This window comes from Megalops cyprinoides, chromosome 18 (genome assembly GCF_013368585.1).
Source record: "Megalops cyprinoides isolate fMegCyp1 chromosome 18, fMegCyp1.pri, whole genome shotgun sequence".
Taxonomy (NCBI): domain Eukaryota; kingdom Metazoa; phylum Chordata; class Actinopteri; order Elopiformes; family Megalopidae; genus Megalops; species Megalops cyprinoides.
The window spans coordinates 16030556-16056924 of record NC_050600.1 but is presented as its reverse complement, the minus strand read 5'-3'; the positions used below and the strand labels follow the sequence as shown (position 1 = coordinate 16056924).

General features: G+C 43.2%; 1 protein-coding gene across 1 annotated transcript; it reads left to right on the top strand.

Annotated features, from left to right (window-relative positions):
* LOC118792897 (F-box only protein 41-like) lies at nt 1-24443 on the top strand. The gene is made up of 12 exons (XM_036550736.1): nt 1-796; nt 9111-9318; nt 11560-11633; nt 16293-16645; nt 18190-18422; nt 19332-19447; nt 20358-20510; nt 21005-21100; nt 21294-21412; nt 22731-22889; nt 23260-23375; nt 23921-24443. Exons 1-12 carry the CDS (start codon nt 66-68, stop codon nt 23981-23983), a joined length of 2421 nt encoding a protein of 806 aa, XP_036406629.1. The 5' UTR covers nt 1-65; the 3' UTR covers nt 23984-24443.
* The last annotated feature ends 1926 nt before the right edge of the window (nt 24444-26369 follow it).

Genomic DNA, 26369 nt, shown 5'->3' with positions numbered 1-26369 from the left:
AGCCCGGTGCAGAGCGAGCGCGCTGACCTGCAGGCCCGGCGGCGCACCGTGAGCCGGAGCGCGAGATGGCCTCCTTGGACCTGCCGTACCGCTGCCCTCGCTGTGGGGAGCACAAGCGCTTCCGGAGCCTCTCCTCCCTGCGGGCACACCTGGAGTACAACCACACCTACGAGACCCTCTACGTCCTGTCCAAGTCCAACAGCGTGTGCGACGGCGCCCTCGTCCCCCTGGTGGGCCCCGCGGCTGGCCTGCAGGACGTGCTGGAGCGCTCCGCTTTTGGTGCCAAGGAGCCCCGCTTCCCGTACGAGCTGCCGTGCTCTGAGGACCTCGGCCTGGCCGCCACCCGCTACATCCCCGATGTAGAGATCCCCCTCAGCGAGATCTTCATCAAGAAGGACATGGCCTCCAGCACCGCGCCGTCTTCCCCCAGCACCGCCATCGCCGTGGCGGCCAGCGCCGCTGCCAGCGCCATGGAGGCGGCCTACGAGGAGGGCCTGGCGCGGCTGAAGGTGCGGGCCTTTGAGCGGCTGGACCTGGACGAGCGGCTGGAGAAGCTGTCGGAGGAGGTGGAGCAGAAGATCGCGGCGCGGGTGGGCCGCCTGCAGGTGGAGCTGGAGAAGAAGAGCTCGGAGCTGGAGAAGGCCAAGCAGGAGAGCGTGCGGCTCAGCCAGGAGAAGCAGGACCTGGAGGACAAGGCCTCGGAGCTCTCGCGACAGGTGGACGTCTCTGTGGAGATGCTGGCCACCCTCAAGCAGGACCTAGTCAACAAGGAGCAGGAGCTGACGCACAAGCAGCAGTGAGTAATGTATTCATAGCATACAGCATAAAGCATGCGTTAAGTACTGTATTGCTTATGAATGCCTTACTTATGTAGAATCATAACGTTCTTGAGGGTGGTACGTCTGGGAAGTTTTTCTTAATGCTATTTGCATTTAAGAAATGTGAAAACTACTTGTTGCTTTACTGAGATAGTCTGTCGTAATGTTGCCTTTAAGCGGCACTACCTTTTCAACATTTCAGCAGCCAGCTTTTTCCCACAAGTTCAAAAGAAATTAATGCTATCAAAATATTTGACACACATTTGATTAAAATGATGTTTTAATTTTAGCAAATGGGATCAAACATAGTCACAACTGAAAAATATGTTTTAATGCTACCTAATTCGTACTGGAAATACAGTGAAGTGTGAACTGTTTCACCTGAAGTATATAAAGCATATTCCAAATGAAAGAAATATGTTACATAATAAAAAATAAGTAGTTATATGTTTTCTAAAAGGCAGTTCTGTTAAAAATGTGTAGGATTGTATGTGCTGAATGTGCAGGTGATAGATGTATGTCTGCAGTATCAATGGATGTGTAGCCTGGTGCAGTTCTGTATGAAATGTCTGGCAATTGGAATGTCTTTTTAATAAGAGGGAAATTTGCACAGACATATCTGTGTAGTCACATCTGACAAAGCATTCAACACTGGTGGCAATAACAGTGCATTTCAACAGTGAAACAAGCTGAAGCTGACAGCTTTATCCTTTTAAACAGGTATGGCCTGAAGCGCTGTAGTGTTTCATTACAAGTGTGTTCTTTGTTGGAGGAAAGTTCTGGTTTATGAGTTGAATGCACATTTCATATGCACCATGTCTGACATTGTTGTACTTTTCCTGTTCTCTCTGTTGTGGTAATATGCCTATGCTCGATGTCATTTTTGAAATATTGCTTTTCAGTTTTCAGTTAAAAAAATACATTTAAAAAAAAAAAAAAATCACAATAACCATCAGCATCCTAAAGGCCTAGTAATATAATGGTGTCAGTTAAGTCCATATTGCCAACCCCTTCTTGATGTTATATTATGATAGTTTGACCTAGCATGATGTGAGAGCTCTTCAAAGGATTCCATTGCATGCAGCATTTATCTGCAGTAAGCTATGTTTTTGGCTTTAAATTTGTTTTAAGCACTTATATTATTATATTAAGCACAGTTTGTTATTATTCTGTTTAAATTAGTTTTGTTTAATATAATTTTCTGTGTTATTACTGTGGAACATAATGCCTACGGCTGCACTGCGAGTTGACAGATACATAATTGTGTTGCATTCTAACACAGAAAGCATTCTACCAAGTTAATTACCTGAGGGCCTGAGGAAGGTTTGCTAAAATAGTTGGATAAGAGATGCAAAGTGTCTGTAGACCTTTAGACCTGCTTATTGTTTATCAGCTAGATGTGTTTTTTTTGTTCTCTGAGAGCAGGTAAGTTTTTCCTTACAGGTAATTTACGTGTTAATGGAAAACGGAAATGCATTTCACAAAGGCCTGACTCTTACCTTGTCAGACGTCCTCAGTACTGCACGCCCCTTATCTGTGGCAAATGTTAGACCCCGCCCCCAGACCTCATAAACTGGAGCAGAGCCTCAGCCATTGATGTGATTATATTCAGACTACTGAAATGTTATGCATTGTGTCACTTTAAATTTGGCCCATCCATGTGGGGACATGGTCAGATATAACCGAGACTGCGGGGAAATGAGATGTGAATGCTAGGGGAGGGGGGGAGCCGGGGGTGGGGGGGAGTTGGGGGGGGGGGGGGGATGGGCCTATAGGATTATTTCCTTTTAAAGACACATGGCTCCCTCGTTATACGGCAGGGTTTTTTTCCCTTCTCAGTGTGTTTGCAGACATAGCTCGGTCAGATTGGGACTCGTGGCAGCGCTCTTTGCTGACGGCGATTCGCGGTAATTTGACTGTGTTTATTCAGAGCGCTGTCTGGCTCCCAGACGGGAAAGACGTCAATGGGCAGCGAAGGTATGACCCAGATGACAAATGGTGTTTGACAGGCTGACAGCTAAAGATCTCAGAGAGCTTCTGTGGACTCCGGCTCATTAAAGGCCTCTGTACAGGAGATGCCCTTCATTTGTGGTTTATGCTGATGCATGCTAGGGTATATGGAAATTTGCAACTCTGTAGTCTGACCTGGCATGATAACTTGCTTTTTGAAAAAGAAAAAGGTCAGTAAGTTTTAAAGCAGTTTTACGAGAAAGAATAAGTCAGTGTATTCTTCTATATTAAACTGAAAAATAACAATTCAGGGCATTTAATGAGTGGGACTGTAGTTATAATTTTCTCAAACAGCCGTAAACAAATTAGCTAAGCCACGCCTATGAATAATATACAGTACATATGTAACACATAAATTGGCCCAAATAGATAAAGGTCGAGGCTGAAAATAATTATCAAAAGTCATCCCTTAAACTCAGTGTTGCTTTAGCTCTACAGTGAATCTATTAAACTTTAAGCATCTTAGATCCTCTGAGTGAACCATTCTTTGTATGACTGTGCACAGTGCATTATTAATGCCAGTTATTAATGCCAGTCTGCCTCACCTTGACCTTAATGAATGGCCTGCATCTGTATCAACTATACATTAAACGTGCACAATGTCCCATGTGGGCCAGGAGTTGGGCTTGTCTGGTGCATGTGATGGGATAGGTATGCTTGATCTGTGTTCGTCTGTTCAGGTTCTGCTGAAGGGTTTCAGTGTCAGAGCTGTCTGTGAGGTTGCCTTGTTGTCAGGGCCATATTTACCGAAGACGGATGAGAGACAGATAGAGGAAATAAAGACTACTGTCAGGGACCTGTTTCACCGAGCTGTCAAACACAGATTTAGCCGTGGCAGGTGGAAGGCCGAATACTTGATTTATTCCACAAAGACAAAGGGGGAGGGGATAGGCTGTGTGAAGTGGAAACCAGCGTTGTAATGAAAAAGGCAACTCCAAATGCTGAGCAAATAAGAAGCAATATTTCATTTCACTGCCCCTTTCTCCTTCAAGATGTGATCAGCAGCGAAAAGCAAACAGAGAACCCTGCCATGGAAACTTTGATGGAATCAGCACCATTCCACAGTTTATTGCTTTAGGAAGGCGCTCACCATATCCCTCATTAATATTTGGTACATCTAAATACAGGAATCATGATATTGTTAGTATACTGGAGTATAGCGCCTCTCACAGCTGAGAGTGACTGACAGCATTTTTGATGATTGCTTGATTGAGTCTTACTGAGACCATTGTCCAATGTCAATTGGTGGGGGGTGGGGGTTGCATATAACTCTGAGGGGTTTATAACACACAGGGGCACAGGCCCTGGAGAGGTGATCTAACCACCCCTCATTCCTCCATTGTGTGCATGACCCAGGGTAAAGAGGCATTAATTCTACACCATTTGTCAGGTCCACAGCACCATATCTGTCCAGTGGGCAGCCAGTCAGATAATAAACGAGCGCAATGACCCGGGCAGTGGCCTGTGATTGGATACTGGAATGCTGTCATGGAGCCAAATGCAGTGCGGTTTGCTCTGTGCCGCTGCTGCTGCACGCGTGAGCGTGTTGTTGTCATTCCCTGTCGCGCTGTATGAGCAGCGGCCCGTGAATTAGCAAAATGTGACCCTTATGTACCCCCTTTCAACTCGTATAATTCTTAGATCCACTAACAACTCAATCAGTGCTGTTAATTCTTTCTGATTATAATTAATATAATAGGTTAATAATAAGGTAAAAGAATGGTAGGCAACATGGTTAACAGCAAGTTTTTGGTCAATGTTAGGATGAAGATTATATAATAATATATTTAAATTCCAGATGACTTTGGGACACCATTAATTTCCTCCCTGAGTTAGCCTGTTTGTTGTGATCATTTTGCCTGCTCTCTTTTCAGGCCTAAATAGTAGGCCTGAAAGTTCTAACTAGTGGAATGTTTGACTGTATTGCAAGTGTAGAAGCAATTAATATTTTGTACTGCATTTCCTTTGGAATTGATTTCCTTTGCTGCCTTGGATTTTTGGAAGCACTCTCCAGGGTTTCAGTGCTTTAAGAGGGCATTAATGTGAGTCAGCTACAGAACCAGACACCTCTGGAGAGGGCATTGAAAACCAGGCTTCTTGTCCTGATTCGCCGTTCCATTGCCGTGGGGATTGCGGTCCAAAAAAAGCAAAGCCACTTCTCAATGGCAGCTTGTGTTTCTGGCATTGTAATAAGGGAAAGCTGAATGAATTGCAAGGCTATTGACTGCTATGGCCATTGTGTGATGTCGGATTTTCCAGTGTAGAAGGAGGTTCTTTGCTGAGTGCTCAGTGCATTTTGAGAGGCTTTAAGAAGGAGTGAGTTACCGGCTCTGCCGTCTTTCAGCAAGGAAAAAGAGTGGAGGGTCAACATGAAAGCATTCCTGTTAAAGTGCAGCTCTCAGCAACTGGTCAGACACATGGTTTGAATACTGTCGCATAAGCTACTTTGAAACGTTGAAACATTGTATTTTTCTCACTTTGTGAACATTACATCTGAAGCATTCAGAATACATAAAAGCGGTGACCCTTTATGATGGTAGTCATTATTAACATTTAAAAAAGGCATTTCCAAAGTACAGGGAAAAAAGATGAGTTAACCTTAAGGTTACTTAACTTAATATCAAATTTAATATGGAAGAAAAGATTGTGATTATAGAGAAATTTTATCATTGCTTTCTGATGTGTGTGCTAACTAAATTGCAAACTAAAGACCAGTTCACTTTAAGATTTTTGGTAAAGGTCGTCTTTAATGATGTCAGAACAGTCAGGACTGGAATGTCTGCAGAAAAATATGTTTTCCTTTTTAGCCAATAGTGCTGACTCATACCTTACAGAACGTGCCCGCTTGCCGGTTCTGGGCCAACCTTGCATTTCAGGTTCTGCTTCCAGCTCATGTACTATTACTCACTCTGGCTAAATTACCTTTCACAGCCATCAAGTAGTTATGACCCAAGAGAGGGAAGATTTCATATCATCAAGTTCACACAGTGAACAGGTTGTGGGGTTTTCTGTGTCCTCATCATTGTTCCAAGTAAGTCCTCATTCTCAGTGGCTGCAGCCATGCACTGAATGGTAGCAGGGTAGAGGGATGGGTTGAAATTACCTGCTACAAATTGCCAGGGAATATATTGATACTCTTGATGAGTTGTCATAGCACTGTGGGCCTGTAGAATAGCACCCTGGTGTCATAGTGACACAGTCGGGTTAACTGGTTACGAAGTGTTTGTGGAACGCATACAATAGGTAACTGTTGAATGGAAAGAATAGACTACGTACCTGTGAGTACCAGGGGCTGCCCTCTGTTATTGTTCTATCATTACAGTTGTCTTACCCCTGACCTTTTCTGCTTTTGTTGTCATTGTCATGCATAATAATGCAATCCATTGTAATATGTGTTCATCTTAAGAGTTGCATATTTCTCAAAATGGAGGCTGCCATGTGAAATCCATGTGAATTTCTTTGCAAAGTGATAGAGCAGGAATGCTTTCCAGCATTCCTGGTCTCCAGGAGACCCTGTCCATTTTACTCAAGGGGAGAGTGAGTTCTTTTGATAAGCTATTATGAACTAAATGCTTTTGCATACTACTTATGATGTATAGCATGATGTTTATGTATGTAACTGTCCTTTAAAACATCAAATAATAAAACATATGCACATTTGTCTCGCAAATAGAGAAAGTGGCTATCATTTGATGCTCCTAATTTGAATCAAAGAGTTAATTTGGGCAGAAAGCATGTTTCAATGACAGGTTAACATCATGCACCAGATGTAGTATACACAGTTTAAAGTACTACTCTGTTTTAATGAGCTATGTCCAAAGCTGTAAGGAACTCAGGGGCTCAATGTGTAGATAAAATCAGTCAATGTCTCATATGCTCCAACGACAGGTTGTAGCAGATCACCTGTGTGTGTGAATGTGTGTGTTTGTCTATGTGTGCTGTCTGTCTACATGTGTATGTGTGTGTGATGTATGTGTGATGTGTGTGTGTGTGTGTGTGTGTGTGTGTGTGTTCATGTCTGCAGCGTTTGACCATGTGACTCCCCCTCATAGCTGAGAGAAACACTGCCATGTCATTGCAGAACATCACTCATCCTTCAGCAAAGTAATAATAATAACCCCCCCAGTGGCTACAGACACTTCAGAACACTTTTTTCACACTGTCTGTTTTCATTCACTCGCGAGTCACACCTCCAGGGCAAAGAGTCCATTCTTTAATTAAGACGGACAACAGGAAACCTGTTCACACTTAGTGTTTTCAAGCTGTTATGTTTGGCTGGCCAGGGGAAGTGATGATGGAAGTGCTGGCATTCGTGTTTGCTGGAATGTGTGCGTCTCTGAGGGAGGACCGCATTAATGATGTGTTAACAGTGTCCTTGTGGACCGAGTTACGAAATCACTGACATCATTCCTTCATCCATCCAAAGCTTGCTTTTTTGCGGCATTCCCTACATCCACTGCTCTCAGGATCTCCCATTGCTCATGGTACCAGCTGAGTCACTTTGGTCTGGTGAAGCCATGTTGACTTCAGCAATGTGTCTCAGTATTTCTCTCAGTCTCCAGTGCACTTTCATATGTACATCATTTAACTTGTTCTGCATTGCTAGTTTGTGTACATTTAAATGAACTGGCATAAATGCAGACCTAACAAGCTGGAAGAACCTAAGCTATGTGTTGGCTAACTAGACAATTTGACATCGTAGTTTCCCACCAATGTACTACATACACACAAGCCGCCGTGTGAGTAAACATGACAAATGAAATGATAACTAGGGCCTCGGCTGAATCCTCGAATGGTCGGTTGGCTGGCGCTGCCAGCATCACGGGCATTCCTGCGCAACGGAGGCTTGCAGTCACCTCCGTGGCCGTCGGAATATGGAGAAGGAGTCCTTCACAGCTCAGTGCTCCGGGACGCGCTGTTAATTCCTCAAGGAGGTCAGGGTGGAAGGCGGGCCGCTGTAGCGTGATGGAATCGGCTTCACTGTCAGCCCCCCATCCCCCCCTCCGGCTTTCATCCTCCAGGCCCGTGGATGTGGTATGATGCATAGGCCTCTCCACCCTTTAAATTATACATTCACTGCAGATGAATGCAACAGACCTGCACAGATGTACAGTGATTTTTTTCAAAATATGCCTACCTCCGTATCATATACCATATTCATAAAACAAGTACAGCTCCCAACCTGACGTTGACTTGGCTGCACTTGACCTTGCAGCTTTTCATCTTTACTTTGTATCACTTGGTATTTTTGTCTCCAGTATGCAGAGAACGGAAGAATATATAGAAAAATGCAATGCCCTATGATAATTAGATGGTACGTGTTCATTTGTCGAGGAAATGTGTCTGTCTTTAAAGTATGCATAGAACTGATGATATTTTTTAATGAAATGAACCATCTTTCAATACCCATTTACCATGCTATTAAAAGTTTGGCCAGAACTGCACCCTTGACGACAAGAGGAAGAGCATGTTCCAAGAAAATCAGAGCAGGTTGTGCCAGAGGGGGGGTCACGTCGGAAGTGCTGATCTCACGCGAAACGACCCAGATGATAGAACTGACAGTGCAGTAACCTTCAGATGACAAACAGAAATGTAGTTTTCCAAAAACAGACTCCGAGTTGCTTATCAAATATATGCAGGACACCCATATTTTTTTGGCCACAGCCGCTTTTTAATAATTCTGTTATGGCTGGGAACATTGGAGTCTCGTTAATGTCACAGTTATTGTAGTGCGGTGAGGAGGGATCGGATCTTAACTCTGAGATATTGAAGTGGATGATTCCCCTGCTCTATGATGCCTTTGTTGTCACACAGATTTTTTTAGCTGTCATTTGTCATCTGCAACTTGTGATATGACTCTGCAGAGAACACAAAATGGCAGCTGTAAGATATATGCACAAGAAATGTTTGTTTCACATCACCATGCTGTTTTTACGCTGTCTTTTGATTGTTAGAAAGACCAGTCATGTTACATTTCAGCTTAATGATTTCAGAAGTGGAGAATACTTTTGGTTAATTTCCAGGGAATTTATTAGTGTTTTACTACACTTAATTAGCAGGCATTGCAGTGAGTGAGAGAGAGAGAGAGAAAGTCATGGCGCATATCACAACAAAAATGTGCCAGTGTTCTCAAACAAGTAGTACCACCTCTTAAAATATGCATGAGGCAGTACCTTACCACAAAAACCTGACAGCACGTTTTCCAGTATGAAGCTGTGTATTCATCCATAGGCATGTCTATATGTCTCCTCATTCACAGTGCTTATTAAATGAATATTGCAGGGAGGTGGCGCAGATTGACCAGTTCCTCCAGGAGACTGCAGCGCGGGAGGCCAACGCCAAAGTCCGGCTGCAGCAGTTCATTGAGGAGCTGCTGGACCGCGCCGACCGCGCCGAGAAGCAGCTCCAGATTATCAGTAGCTGCGGGACCACCCCTAACGGCAGCCTGGGCCACTGCAGCATCCCTGGCTCCAAGGGCCTCACCCGCCAAGTAAGGAGGGCACTGTTACAATCCAGTTTGTTAACCAAGGCGTAATGAAAAAGACTGCAGAGCGAAAACTATTGGTTCATACCGGACTTTATGTACTGTTGTAATTAGCTATCCAGGATCAGATTAATATTGTATATAGTGCAGGACAGAATTATGAGAAATGGTTGTTTTTATGTGGTTTCACAGCAGTTGAGTTTTCCTTTAATTCATCTAGAAGTAATAAATATCACTGCAGAATGCATGTTAAATATTTATTCCTCAAGATGGGAATGCACTGAACTGTAAATGTCAAAATTACAAAGTCCTCTGGTCATGTATTCTGCAGTTTGCTCATTTAAGATGTCAATTTATAGTGCACATCAAGTCCCTTATTTATTATTCTATTAATTAAATGTGTTTTCATAATTTATTTCAATTCTCTGGGGAGCAAGGAATTGGTTCAACACAAAATTATGAACCATGCTGTAATCATCTGCTAATCATCAAATAAATATTTTTAGCAATGGTAGCTTGCTTGTCTTTTTATGAATATGTCATACTGATTAAAAAAAACTTCAGGTCATTAAATTTGATACGGCAGTGTAGCCTTATTAGAATGCACTGCACATCAACTTGGCAATGTTTTCTCTCATTTTATATTTGCTGAATGATGTCTTATGATTAAAGCAAAACCTATTAAAATCATCAGGATGCCCACTACCCTGGAAGAACACTTGTTTCTGAGCACAAGTAAAAATCACATCTACTCAGCTGCATAAATCTGTATGTTTGTATACTGGGATATCAAAATGTGTAACATATAGCTAAATAATGAAGAGTGTGAAGGGTAATAACAGGTAAGTAACAAAAACAGCAGTTATTATGTCCAGTTGTGGGGTTTATAAATTTTTTTAAAAATTCACCCCATGCATGGATTGTACAGTCATGAGATCATGGACAAAATGCCAGATGGAAAGATACGAGGCACAAAACGATTTGCGCTAACTGTTATTATGTAGGACCCATTTAGAGCATATTTGCCTGAATTGTTATTGCACAGTGAACTTTGCCAGGAGGTGGTAACTGAGCCGCTGAATTCAGGGTCAGTAATAAAGTGAAGCTCCATATGTGCACTCTCTGCCTGCCTGCCTGACAGAAGCTGGCATGCTGGCACAGAGGAATGCCTGCCCTGTAATGCCCCAGACTGTAACCACACGAAGCAGGGGGAGTAGAAGTAAAACACAACAGAAACTGCTGTGGTAGACCTAGTGGTGAACTGAAGGTACTGCAGTTACTGTGAGGGAGACACTCATTAAGACAACCAGTTAGTGTGCGAGTGGGAGACATTACCGTTTCTGGGGCTGCTTAGTTACGGCTGAGCATAAGTTGCTGTGGACTGATGGTCCATTAGGTATTTAATGTCTAGGACTGGCTGTTCAGTTGCTGAAATCTCTCTCTCCTTTGCATGGGGAGTGTGGCGTGAACAGGAGCTGAGGAGCATGGGCACCTGTCCTGCTGGCGGTTTGACGCTGAGTGGCATAGAGCCCAAGCAGAAGCCTGTAAGCGTAGTCAGAAACAGCGCAGGCCTGGCCTACATCCTCAGACGCCTGGGGCTGGCCCACAATCATCTATTACACTGTAGTGCAGTACTCTCCCGCTCCTGCCTCCTGAGAGATGGGAAGAAATATGTCAAACACAGGCCCACAATTCATCTAGGTCTCCCTGTTCACTTCCCAGCAGAGATCATGTGATCTCCTGCCATTGCTCAGATCGGCTTATTTGAGACAAGCCAATTAAATATATTAAAATACACAATGGGGAGAAACACAAGTGCTTCTGAGGCTTTCCTTTGATTTATTTGATTCATTGCAGATGAATATACTATGAATTACAGTATGTGATTTTTTTGATATTAGTCATGTAAAAATATAGCAATGTTTATTTGTCTCTACGTTTCTCATTTTCCTTTTTTAATTTGACGAGTGTATAGATTTAATTGAGACTTCTGTTGCACCTATCTAAGCAATGGTTTATAATGCTAAATCTCTGTGAATCTCTGTCTCCTAATTATTGATGGCTGTCTATAAAGATAGCTGCAGAGATGGCTTTTATGCTATAGCTTCTGGTTTCAGTTAACATTAAAGCATTGAATTAATATTGATTGTTTCTCTATCCCTCTTTCTGGTCTCCTGTCTCTCCTGCCATCTCTCTCTCTGTCTGCCTCTCTCTCTTTTCTTCACACTCTTACCTCCTGTCTTTCAGAGAAACTCCAGCGCTCCAGTGGGGTCCAGGGGAGTGTACCATGTATCAGACCGACGATCCTCGCCCAGCACTGGGTAAGTGCCCCCTGACACACACACACACACACACATACTCACACACTCACTGCCTCCTCATGCATTGCACCATGCACCAGTTAGAGTGGACTGTGTTAGCAGACTGCTTCAACATGGGCCATTCTGACAGACACAGGCCAAACACAGACGTGTTCCGCTAATATGCACTTACAGAAGTGGGTCTGTAAAAAGGTTTCTCTAGGCAGCCTTCTTTTTTATGTGAAACCCCTCCATACTTCCATGAATTAAATATTACCCTGCTCTGTGTACACATGGTCTCAGCGAGTCATGGGCGCAAGTGGCTGGCTTGAAGTGCCACGGCCATTACATTCTGACTGGCCAGTGAAGTGTGCGGTATCTCTCAGCCATGAAGAAGAAGGGATGTGCAGACCCAAGGCCCTTGACATGAAGCTCAGAGGAGCGCGTCAGGGCTAATACGATGCAGTGAACGCTGCAAATCGCTTCTGATGTCATGGACATCAGTGCATTTTAAAGCCTTATCTGCGAGAACAGGAAGACTATTTTTGTCTAAAGAAATGTTATGCACTGAACTTCTGGCTTTCCATGGACTGGGCATTTTTCCAGAAGCATTGTGTCCTGTTTGTGTATGGTTTTGTAATATAACCTTTACAATCTGGTACTCGCTTCCACCCTGGCCAAATGATAGCATGGAGTTTCAGTCAAACAGTAACAAGTGAACCACAATTTGACTAACAACAGTGCTAACACAGTACCAACCACAGTTGGTAAATTTGAGAGCAAATTTGGGGGGTGTTATTGTGTGTTACTGTGTTTGTTCGGAACACCCCTCACTTTCCTCACCTTATAGAGGTAAATATAAAGGGCCAAGTTGTTTTGGAATGGAACAGCAGTTTCATTATCTGCTCCAAATGACTTGAATAGGATGAGCTTTTGCCCATCTGTCTCTCTCCATCCCCCAAAATAAGAAGCAACCATTTCCAATTATAACCTGTACTACATAATTACGCTGATCTGTGGTCACTGTTATTTCAGTCCTGTTAAAAATCCCAACAATTATTCTGTGGCAGTTTTACTGTTACAGTATTTGACCTGATTTGACCAGGTAAAAGGACATTGGTCTCTTGTGCTCAGAGGAATCAAATGTCTTACATTTTGTGTAGGGGCAGTGTGTTGTAGTGGTAAGGAGAAGAGCTTGTAACTGAAAGGTTGCTTGTTCAGTTCCCTGCTGGAACACTGCTGCTGTACCCTTGGGCAAAGTATTTAACCCACAGTTGCTTCGGTAAATATCCAGCTGTATCCATGGATAACATAAAAACTGTAACCTATGTCACTCACTCTGGATAAGAGAATCTGCTAAATGACAAAAATGTAATGTAATCATGAACATAGAAGGTTCCATTAACTGATGTTGTACTTCACCCATAAGTCACTGTTTGGATAATGTCTTTTAACGCCTTTGATTGTCTTTACTGTGATTCAGTGTAACTCAGTTGTTGTGGTAGTGGATTAACGAGATTAATGATATATGTCTGCTCTTAGATAACAAAACAGTTAGTCTCTCCTGTCTCTCGTTCTCCTTGTGAAACAGTGATTTGCTCAATGCAGTGAAATGCCATATTACATTTGAATGCATTTTTGATGCCATTTGTTTGAAAATGATGGTCTGAGAAGGGAGAGAACTGGCTCTGACCCAAATTACTTTCTGTATAAAGATCAAATATTGTAGGGGCTGGCCGTAGTGATTTATGATATGATGACAAATATTGGCACAATTAATACTTGGCAGTTTATATTTAATATTTTTAGTATTTTAAGGCATAGCTTCAATAGCCAGCTATATAAATGGGTGTCTGTAACTTGCTCTGGAAGAGGGTCCCTTGAGTGAATGTCATGGAATGACAAGCACCTGTGTCTCAACAACAAAGTACATGAACTACTAGTCAACCAAACTTAAAGTTTCCAAAAAAGCAAATACGCGGGTAATTAAGTTTGTTCAGAACAGCCCTTTCTTATACTTTTAAATGTCTGGCAGCCACAGATTATAAAACCATTGAGATCTTTTTTGATTGGTTCAACTTTCATTAACTCAGTACACAGTCTATTTGACATCTTTATTTTACAACCCAAGATTTCTTAGCCTAATACTGTACTTTTTGAAACTGTCGCTCATTCTTGAGCATAGTTGGAGGTATGTGGTTTGTTCCAGTGGTGTTGCTGGGTCATTGATTCGTGAAGGATGCTTATAGTGTGATTTCCTTGCTCCCATACCAATGCTGACTGGGAATCAATCGCTGAAGTACTAGCCTTTGTTAGGAATTGTTTCCATCCCATTGTATTTTCAGTATTAACTCGCCTGAGGGATTTAAACTATTGCCATGAATGGTAGTATAAACCGACTGGCTTAATTTGTAATAGGAATAGACGCACAGATCTGACATTGGCTTATAAAACAACAGCAAGCATAACTCATCTTGTCTTTTACACACAGATGATTATTTAAACACATAAGTGACGCACTGTACCTAATAGGAGTTCCCACCAACCATGCTGTCATTGGAACACCAGTGCCAGACACAATGAGTCACTGAGGAGCTTGAATAAGCAAGGGTAGTTTTGCGTCTATGGCTGAATAAACAGACTCTTTGTGACTACTGTGTCTGTTTCATAGATTCACAATTGCGTCTCTGTTGTTTCTTCTATAGTTTTGGGTCTGCCAGGAACGTGGTGCAAAAATGCATTGAAATTTAGTATAAGCTGATGACCTGGATGTAAAAAATGACCACAGTAATGGCGTTTGTCTTTGAAAGTAGTTCCGAGGATTCCAGTATTCCATTATAGATTGGAATGTGCTTCCCTACTGTTCTGGCCCTGTTTTACAGAGGAAGTTCACACACTGAAATTAGCTATTCAGCCTAATGGTTGCTTTCTCGGCTCTGGGTAGTCATGCTTGAGGCCTAACCGAGCGAGGCTTGTTTTTGACCATCAAATGAGTCCTGTTGAGAAACACTTAAGTCTCCTGTGGTGACAGGAAGTGTCTGAAGTGCACTTTCCTTCCCTCTTATCCTAACTGACGAGCTTGTTCATATTCTGCAGGACAGTGCTCAGCATTTTACCCACAATCCCATAGGTTTCCTGTGAAGAGTGAATTTGACAAGTCAGTGTTTTACTGTGTTTAGATGGGTCACACATGCTATATGGTTTACCCACTAAGAGGTTTGTTAAGGCGGTTTGTTACGTATCTGTCTGACAGTTCTGGAATTCCATTTTTTGCTCTGATTCTATAACCTGGGTCTTCTTTACCTTCTGAATCCTATTGAGAAGAACAAAACAATATGAACAGGAAAAGGCTGGATGTTCAAATCCGTGAAATATCTTTTTGCCTGTGCTCTGAAACAGCTTAGTACATACCATAAAGCATCCTAAACGATTAATGAAGGAGTGAAGGTGATTGGTGGTGACACAGCTCAGAGTGAGTCACATTTAATCAAGTTCATGTAGTGTAATGATTTGAGTCCTGCACCTGATGATGGTAGAGTCAGTTTTACCTTGAAAGCCACAGCAAAAAATTCAAGTCTTGAACTGGGTTAGAGAATATGTGAAGTAAGTAGTGGAAAGCATTAATTTGCTCTTCAAGCAAATAGGTCATACATATATATTATAATCATAATGGTGAACATTTTTGTCTTGCTTATGAGAGTTCAGTGCAGAAATCTAGGATGGCCTGTAACCAAAGGAACACTCGGTAACAGTTATATGGAGAAATTACCTACGGCCCAGGATGACCTACATACAGCACCAATGGCTTGAAATGTAAGGGTTAACAAGTACAATCTCCCTTCAAGCGCAAGAGGAGGAACAGTTTAGTATTTAAAGTGCAGTGGATAAATTATGAGTGAGGCTCTTGGCTAAATCTCTGGTGGGAAGTACTGCTGAGGCTCTGTAAGAAGTGCTCCCAGGAATTACCCGACTTTATAACATGAAGCTGCGTAGCTTAAGTGGCTTTTAGTAAAACATAAGTGAGGTAAATCAACTGTATCCTTTAAACTTAAAATATCAACTATTTAGAACTGTGTATGTGTGCATTTACATTAATTATACAGTACCAGCCAAAAGTTTGGACACACCCACCTACTCATAGATTTTTACTATTTTCCACATTTTAGAATAATAGTAAAGATGTCAAAACTGTGAAATAACACAAAAAGATTTAACCAGTAACACAAAAAGTGTTAAACAAATCCAAACTATCTTATATTTTAGATTCTTTGAAGTAGCCTAAAATATTTTTTAAAGTTAAAGTTAGTATTTTTTAAAGTTTTTGGAAAGAAATTCATATATAGGCATCAACTTCAATATTTATATTTGTCTAAGAAACAAATTTAAAGCATTTAAGCATAAGTTTTTAGATCAAAATGTCTTTGAATGCATGTTTCCTAGTATCGTAATCAGTTATGTTCAAACTTTTTACTGATACTGTATATTTATGTGTGTGTGTGTGTGTGTCTGTGTGTGTGTGCTAGGGGAGTCGTGGTGTGTTTTTATGTGTATTTGTGTGACTACATTCATGCATGTGTGTTTAGGTATGCTAACATTTTGTGTGTGTGCATGTGAATATGCTGTATGTGAGAGAAAAAGGAGCAGGTGACCAATGTGTCTCTTTTGCTCCCCTGTGCCCAGCCAGGTGAAGTCGGCGTCGCAGGGCTCAGGGGGTTACGACAGCGACAGCGTGGACCTGAACCCCCTGGAGGAGTGCGGCGAGACGCAGTACTACCACGTGCAGTCCCGGGAGGGAGGCTACGAGCGTAGTGCCGCCGCGGCGTCGTCCCGCGGCTGGGGGCTCCGCAAGCAGGCCATCCAGAACTGGCAGCGCCGGCCCTACCGGAACAGCACGGAGGGCGAGGAGGGCGACGTGTCCGACGTCGGCTCCCGCACCACCGAGTCGGAGGCGGAGGCCTGGGAGCAGGAGCGGCGTGCCTCCTCCGACACTCAGCACTCCGCCTCCTCCAAGGCCGGGTACCGTCTGGGATCAGGTAACACGGGGCGCGCCCCCCCCCCCCCCCGCACTTCCTGAAACTGCCACTCTTCACAATGTGTTGTTGTTGATGTTGTTCATGTTAACAGCTTAGTTACCCAGCGGAATGCAGGGGCAACCCAAGTGTGAAATTAGTAGTTCAAGATAAGATGTTCTGTTTCCAGACACGTTTTGCCCTTTGGCTTGATTATAGTCTTAAAGTGATCCTGCCATAGTCTTCAAAGTCAGTGAGAGTGTGGTAAGGGTTTAGGAGCCCCAGCTCTGAAGAAAAGAGCTTTACAAAGTTCACATCAGTTCACCTTCTCAGGTCTCAGTTTCCTGGAATGTATGCAACCTACAGTAGCATCCTGTGAGTTCTTGAACCTGTAATGTCCACACTCAAGCATACTGTCTCCAGGGTGAAGACCACTGCAATGTCTTCCCTGAAGAGGCATTGAAGACTCTTCAGCTTGCTTTTTCACACAGAGAGTAGCATCTAACCATTTCAACAGCAATATTGGAGTACAGCGAATCGTTGTATAACTACATCCTCAACATGTGACTTTTTGATGAATACAGATGTATTTTTCTGTAAGTCTGAGGAGGCAGATTTGATCCAAGTTCTATTGTTTGGCTTGGTACATATATGACACATGAATTCCCTGCAGTGTTAAATTCTGCAGTATACGTGCTCCCCAATGATATGCATGGCTTGACCTACTTGCTAATATTCCAGGGTATTTCTCTTGCCTCTGATATGTGCAGCTGATAAGCTAATAAGCTATAGTTAGATATCTTCTCTCTAACCCCTCTGGGCCAAGGAGTCAAACTGATCTCAGCATGCTCTCTCTCCCTCTCTTCTACACACCCTGAGGCAGTCCTTCCATTGCAGTATATTAACATGCATGTGCATTAGTCTGGTGTTTCTCACTTCTCCATTTATGAGACAGCCAGATGTGATCACCTCTCCAGCTACAACACTGAAATAATTTCAAGGAAATAGGCAATGTTCATTTTATGGTGTCCCTCCCTTGATGACAGGCACATTTTCTGTGGGTTTGTTCAAGGATTTATCCTTTCAGTAACAGAATTGTAGATTGCACATTAAAAGGGAGCTGAAAGAATCCAGATGCCTGGCTTTCAAGTGACATGACAGCAAAGCAATCTTCAACTTCTTTTTTCCAAGGCATCATATTTTCTTATGTAACACTGAATTCAGATGTATCTTTGGCGCCACACTGTGGACACTATAAGCAACCACTCTTACCATAGATGAGCACGTATGGTGTGAGTTACTGTCCTAAACAAACAAAGTGACTCATTATGTGCATTTTATGCACTGTCACTGTCCTTCTCTTAGGTATTGTATTTGTGTGAAACTTTTACCCCATTTACCCCATTTACTTAAAAGATAAGAAAGCACTGTCACACAGAATGACATGTAAAACAACTTTTTTCCATTAACATTCACAGGGGATGTTGACTACTCTGTATTAAGTTTATTTGATTTTCATTGTGCCTGTAGAAAGTAATGGAAGTGTTTGGTGTGTATGTGCTCTCCAGGGCGGTCAGAGGGGGCCTACAAACCCGGCAGGCAGGGCAGCCCCTCTAAGTCCAGTGAGGTGATCAGCCCCGAGGTCCTGAAGATGCGTGCCGCCCTCTTCTGCATCTTCACCTACCTGGACACCAAGACACTGCTGCGGGTGGCCGAGGTGTGCCGCGACTGGAAGTTCGTGGCCCGCCACCCAGCCGTGTGGACCCGGGTCCTGCTGGAGAACGCCCGCATATCCTCCAAGGTGCAGCACGCCCGGCCCCCGTCCTGCTGTCTGTCACCACCTGTAAACTGTTCATAACTGTTTAACAACTACAGCTGTATAGCCCTGTTGGAATACTTTGGCTTGATATATACAGTACCAGTCAAAAGTTTGGACACAGCTGATTAAGAGAATGGGAAACATGCATTCAAACACATTGTGAACTAAAGACTTATGCTTAAATGCAAAAAAAAAAATCTTTCTTAGACAAATATAAATCATGAAGTTGAATCCTATGTATGAATTTCTTTCCAAAACAATTTTGAATTTTAAAAAAAATATTTTTTTGGCTAATTAATAAAACATAAGATACTGTACTTTTGAGCTGTTTTTTTGGTCACTGCATGATTCTGTTTATGTTATTTTATAGTTTTGATGTCCTTACTATTATGCTAACGTGGAAAATAGTAAAAATAAAGAAAGTAGTGTGTCCAACTTTTGAGTGGTACTGTATTTTCAGGAAGTGCGAGGCTATCACAATAATTAAATGTATGCTTTAAACAGTGCTATGTCTGTATTAAAGGCAGCATTCTGTGTTGTGGATGGAGCCTTTGGCATGTCGGTCATGGGTTCAGCTCCCAGGGCTTTTGCTGATACTTAAACATACTGTTGCTGTGCCAGAAACAGATCTGAACAATTTAATGGATTACACAGAATACATTGTATAAAATTATATTTTGAATCCCACTGTTAATGTTATTATGCAGATAGATAATAATCAGGATGCCGGTGAGTCTGCCAGTTGTATTGGTTTGGTCTTTTGATTGGTCGTTGGTCTTTTTATGATGATTTTACATATTTTTTGTACACTTTGACATATTAGTTGTGAATGGACGTCTTGTGCTGCATTGTGGGCTTACTCCAGGTGTGTTGCTGTGTCTGTGTTTACAGTTCCTGATCATGTTGTCTCAGTGGTGCACGCAGACCCACTCCCTCATCCTGCAGAACCTCAAACCCAGACAGAGGGGCAAGAAGGAGTCCAAGGATGAGTACCTTAAAAGCACACGGTGAGGGGCCTCCTGGCAGCTCCGGTGTAGATCCTCTCACCTTCTGTGCTCAAGCGACCTTGAGGATAAGCATAGCAGTGTGATGAGCTCCATCTGAATAATAGGCTGTGTCACCAAACTTTTATGAGCAGCTGCTATGTAATAACCTCCAGGAGACAAAAGCCTGTCTTCTCAGGACAAGGCTAATCTCTGCATATCTGCGGACGTGTTATTGCTGGTGCGGTAAGGGCAATGAGATTTTTTCCACTGCTAAATACGCAGAATTTTGTGGCTGCTCAGCAGCAGAAAGCAGCCTGCAGGACACTAAATCTCATCTCCTGAGCGCATCTGTCACCTCCCCTCCCCACAGACAGTCACGTTTCTGATGTCCCTCAGCCCTGCGTGCCACACACAAGCGGGGACTCGCAGTCTGTATAGTGACTCTGAGCAGGGTTAACAGCACTGAGCCCGGTGCTCTTTAAGGTGGAGTTGAGCTGAGGAGCACAAGACATGAGGCAGGCCTGGAATGTGGGTTTGTGGCCAGTCTGTCGACGGAGGAGGAGTGGAGGTCATCGGCAGGCTTACTGAATGGGAGAACATTTTAGGAATCGATCACAGTCTAGTTCAGATGTTTTGTATCTCTTTATTTTTTCAAAGAATTCCGCCAGTAGCCACAAAAACAGCAGAATATTATGGAACTTCTCAGGAAACAGCTTGTAAATGTGATTAAATGGCTGTACAATGAGCTGTTTAGTTTCATTGAGGTTATTAAAGTGCTCTCACATATTGTAATCAAGGAGCAAGAATGATTTTTTCAAGGTGAATGGCTTTGTCTCCAAGTAGTTTTTGGCATCTTTGTGGAGAGGAAACAAATCTATGTTAACAGTTTTTAGCTCTGTGTGGACCAAACTCCTGTCTGTTCCTGTCCCAGTGGGTGTTTGGAAGAGGGGCTAGAGGCCCTTCTGAAAGCTGCAGGTGGGAACCTGCTTATCCTGAAGGTGTCTCACTGTCCCAACATCCTGACTGACCGCTCTCTGTGGCTGGCCAGCTGTTACTGCCGTGCCCTACAGGCCGTCACATACAGGTGTGTATGAGACACTCATATGGGTAGGACACAACACACACATACAGGTAAGAGACACACATTCATACAGGTAGGATATCATACACACATAAGAGATACATAAACACATACAGATAAGAGACACACTCTTATAGGTAAGAGAAACACACATACATGTAAAAATCCACATACTCTTATAGGTAAGAGAAACACACATACATGTATAAATCCACACACTCATACAGGAAAAGACACATAGTCATACAGGTAAGAAATACACATATACAGACAGGTATAAGACCATACATGCACAGGTAAGAGACATGCACCCATACAGGTAGGAGACACACACACAAACAGGTATAGGACTGCACATGTACAGGTAAGACCTCACACACATACAAGTAGGAGACACACACATACATGCACGTAAAAGACCTCTCACACATACAGGTATGACAAAGGCACACATAAAGATGTGAAACAAGCACTCTTAAATTTGGATTCTGTTTCAGGAGTTCCACAGATCCGGTTGGCCAGGAGGTGATCTGGGCTCTAGGAGCTGGCTGTCGAGACATCATCTCTCTGCAGGTGGCGCCGTTGCACCCATGGTGAGGACCATAGAAAGCGAAGATATGTGTGTCATATTATGATCACCATTATTTAGTAAGGTTCTGAGGTATGGTCTATAGTGAATAAGGCTGTTGCATTAGGTGCGTTGAGTACCCGTATTAGTTGCCTGGTCGGAGGGTACAAACGCTGTGTGTGTGTGTTGTTCTTATTATTTGGTCTCCATTTTTCCAGCCAGCAGCCGGCCCGCTTCAGTAACCGATGCCTGCAGACCATTGGCCGATGCTGGCCACACCTACGGGCCCTGGGAGTGGGTGGGGCTGGGTGTGGCGTCCAGGGGCTGGCGTCACTGGGTGAGTGAGACATAGCAGGCTGGCTGACAGTAAGTTGGGCATCAACCATTTCCCAGGCTCTGTTGTGGAGTATTGGACTTGCATAGTGTCATGCTGGTCGGCTGGATTATGAGGAACCTTTGCAGATACTCTCAAACAATGTCTAAAAGGACATGCAAACTACACGCAAACAAGACCTCGTATTTGTACACATGGAACCATCGTAGTTCATGGGGATCTCGTTATGCAGACAAGCTAGAAGGCAGAGGTTCACCCAAGCATTTTATCGCTAAACTCATGAAGGAATCTTCTCTATTTTCTGTGTCCACATAACACTGATTAGCATTACACAGGCCTCTTTGGTCTGTTGCATGCTGTTTTAAATTGGAATAAAGACACTGAAAATTATATGATGGTGTACATCTGTGGAAAAAATGGCATATGTGCCTTTCAAGTTTGCCATGGGGCAGAATGCATATGTTCCCTAACAAACTGATGTTCAAGACCTCTGCATTTTCACGCCTCATGGTGCATTTGATAAAAGCAGATCATCAACCTATTTTAGAAGAAAAAGACCTGACTGGTGTTTCTGTAATGCCTCTGAGCATCCTGCTGTAACATATTGAGATCAAGATTCCCTTAGCTGTGCAAAGGATGCAGCGGTGAAGAGGAAATTAAAACAGTCAGGACAAAGAGATCCACCCTCCATATGACTGAGAAGGACAGGAAATTTCATTCCTACCTGATGTTTTCAAGCTGAAAAAAGGTCACGTTTCTGTGATAGAAGATAGAAAGGAAATGGGAATATGGGGAGATCTTGCTTGAACAATACTGTGCATTTATCTATGATCTATGAAGCGCCGGCATTGTAGCATAGTGGTTAAGGAGCAGGACCCATAGCTGAAAGGTTGCCGGTTCCATTCCCTGCTGGGGCACTGCTGCTGTACCCCTGGGCAAGGTACTTAACCCACAATTGCCTGAGTAAATATCCAGCTGTATAAATGGATTGCATTGTAAAAAACTGTAACCAATATAACTTGCTCTGGATCATCTGGAGCATCTGCTGAATACCAATAATGTTATGATTAGTATTGGTATTAAAATAATAAGTAGTCAATGCTATAGACAAAGCATTGATAGATAGATTAGACAGATAAGAATTACAGGATAAATGTGTCTGCTAAATGAATTGCTATTTTACTATTTTACAACTCTGTATTGTCCATCCATTTTGAATGCAAACACAATGGTGTCTTTAAGGAGGTGACTGAAGAACATCTTACCCTCTTTTTGTCCATCTGTGTCCCTCTGTGTCCCTGTGTGTCTCTCTGTGTGGCAGCAAGGAACTGCATGCGATTGCAGGTCCTGGAGCTGGACCACGTGAGCGAAGTCAACCAGGAGGTGGCAGCAGAGGTGTGCAGAGAGGGGCTGAAGGGCCTGGAGATGCTGGTGCTCACCTCCACACCGGTCACCCCCAAAGCCCTGCTGCACTTCAACAGTGAGTATATACCACTGTCTCCCCAAAGCCCTGCTGCACTTCAACAGTGAGTATATACCACTGTCTCCCCAAAGCCCTGCTGCACTTCAACAGTGAGTATGTACCACTGTCTCCCCAAAGACCTGCTGTACTTCAACACTGAGTATATACCACTGTCGTCCCAAAGCCCTGCTGCACTTCAACAGTGAGTATATACCACTGTCTCCCCAAACCCCTGCTGCACTTCAACAGTATGTACCAGTGTCATCCCAGATTTTAACTTTTTCAGTTGTTGAGCATTCCCACTTATACCTTTTAAACTGTATACACCCCCTGCTTTCACCATGTTTTTTCTTTAAGCTCTTCAGTGTTTTGTCCCTCGCCACTCCAGGTGTGTGCCGAAACCTCACGTCCATTGTGGTGCAGATTGGGATAGCGGACTACTTTGATGATCCCAACAGCCCTGAGGCCATTAAGCTCTTTGATGAGATGGTGAACAAGCTGCAGGTAAAAATCCTTTCGCACAGCCTACCTTGCACATATTAATAGGCCTGTGCCCTTCAGAAACCTGAAAACAGATTCCGTTACAAAGCCTGAAAATATGTTAGTGACAACAGAAAAGTATTGCTTTCTCCTGTAGAACATTCTCATAAAAGCCTCTGATGATTTGTGCCAGTGGGCATCACCTTTCCCTAAGAGGCATTCCTGAGAAACAGTCACACACACATAGTGAGATTGACTGAGGTATTGTGGGTAAGGGCTCAAGGGCCAAACTAATTCTCTCTCCTCCGATGATTCAGTACAGGGTGTCCTCTTTGGCAAAACAGCATATTACTCATAACATTTTTGTGTGGGCTGTTGTTAAGGACAGATTTAACAGAGAGTGCTTCAGCCCGCTGTGTATCCATCGTGCCATCTGGAGATGCATACTGGGAGAAGACAAAGGCAGATCCAACATGTTATCTGACATTTAAAATACACAGCATGCAGTCAGCATGTAGTCCTAGAGGTGCCAGGTCTGATCAATGACATTAGTCTGTTCTTAAAAATAGGCCTTAAAGAAGAGACCTGGCTTCTCCAAGATCCTGCATGTGAAGGCAGATGGTGTTTGCTAATGTCCCCTTAGGGTGAGTATTGAAAAAGGGCAGATTTACCTCCCACCCTGACAAAAGTGTGTATGAGTCCTTTTCCTATCTCCAACCAAACCAACGCATAAGAAGGACTATGACCTAGCATGCAGATGAGAGGGGAACAGAGAAGTAGACATGGAGGGTCTTTTGTTCACAAAAGGGGTGAACAGTCCCTGAAGCTGTCCAGGAGGCGATTTCTGCTGACACGAAGCAACAATGAAAACAGTGGACCTCAGTTTGCGTGGACATTGGAGTGTAGTGACATGGACATGAGCTAGTCACCACCCAGACGTAGCCGTGTAATGATTTTATTTTGGGTTCACCTTTCCTGCAAGGGACAGAGGCCACAAAAACGTGTTCAGTAGCACTTACCCAGTCCACGGGAACTAGTGCACTGATGATTCTTGCATCTTGCCAAATGTACAGTAAATAAACTGGAATAACTGCTATGAACCAGAGAAAGTCAGAAACAAAGGAAAAAGAAACAATTCCACTTTTTTCTATGTGTTTAGAATCTTAAGTGCGAGTCTGAGTGTGTTTTAAAGACGAGAAGCCTTGCAAGCACAGTATGGAAAATCTGAAGGATGTCTGAGAGCCATTTAATCTAGACTTCCTCTAGCCATCCCTCAGGAGAATCCTCCTCAAGAACCAAGGGCAGAGGACAAGCCCAGCTCCTCTGCAGTTACCCACAGTCATGCTTCCACTGTCCCCCATTTGATTTCCGGTCCATTGCAACAGGTTTGGACAGTCTGCTTTCATTTAAACATTATTCGTTCAAAACCTTGCGCTACACTGCTCTCCTTGGCCCAGCAGCATGGATTTCATTATAGGGGGAAAAGCTTCTAAACACACCCTTCCATGTGCATCCTGGAACTAACAGCTTTCTCTGTTGATCTGCATTTCACATCCCATCAGCTCAGCTATTTGTTTCCCTGCTTGTTCTGCAGGGTCCATCCGGTAATTGATTACTACTGTCTGTTTGCCTACATCTGAGTAATGTCACATTCCATAATCCTTTGTGCACAAATGGGGTTGTAAATGGACTTTTATTAATGCCTTAATCAACATTATGTGCCATTTTTTGTTTTCCTAATTTTAAGTGTGTTATTATGGGTCATTAGCTTCATCAGGATAAACTCTTTGCCTAAACTGAGTTATGCAAATAATGGATGAGCGTCTCTTGAAGTACGGGTGTAACTAATAGCGCAACAAAACTAACTAAATTTGTCTGGGCTAAAATTAATCAAATTTATCATGAAAATGAATTGACAGAAAGAATAGAGGTTCTGTGAGCTGAAGTAATGAAACACTTATGTTAATGGATGATATAGTGTTTAAAAGTTATTCTTGTAAAGGTATGCAGAATATGTAAATGTGCAGATCAGCGCAGCTGTCCTCTTAGAGTGTGCTTCAATAATACACAGTTATCAGTATGAGGCAATAGATCATCTTGCTACTGATCCCCCCCCTCCTCCCCCCCTCAGCTCAGGGTGATTACTCTTAGCATGGACAGTCAGTCTGTGCTGGAGTTGCCTGAAGCCTTTTGTGTTCAGAGGTAAAGGCAATCCAGTCTGGTTCTACGGCAGTCACTTCTGCCTTCTCTCTGAGTGCAGTTTGAGTACCGGTCCTCAGCTCCTCTGTTCAGCGGGATGGCCCAAATCAAAGCATATCATAGGCTGAGATGATGTCCATCGGTGGAAGAATGTCAGCCAATCAGGACGCTTTCCTTCCATTCACGTGAATTATTTGTTAGGATAGTGACAAAAGTGTCACCACTTTTGAAATGGACTGCAGAAGCTGCCAGTCCGGGGGGATTGCCTTTACTGTGTCTCCACGCTTTCTTACTACATATCAGTTCTCAGTACTGTATCTGTAAATCAGCCAATCGTTGGTGCTCTTTTTGGAGTTGTCAAGCTCAGATTCATGGCATACATTGGTTTGCATTATGTGTCACATCCACTCTAAGTGCTTAATGTAGTATGGAGAAGCGCCAGCAGAGGGTGCCTCAGATGACAGAAGCAGTTGTGTTCAGTAACTCCATATGTCAAAATGGTGCATTTCCAAAGTGGATTAACCATATACAGACTAATCTCCTAAGCACACTAAACATGGAAATAATATACATGGAAAAACTGTTAGCTCGTTACTGTGCTTTATGCAGAAGGGTAAATGTCATGGTGCACTGTCTTCCATATGAGCAGAAGGGTTTAGCTGAAGATGTCACTGTGCCGCCACTACCTAGAGGGCTGTGGGTAATGATTTAGCATGGAACGCCTCCCGCTGTTTTGATAACCTGAACGTGATGAAATATGGCCGTGACTAAAAGAGAACAGAAAGGAACGACTTGCTGTCTGACAGTATGCATCAGAAA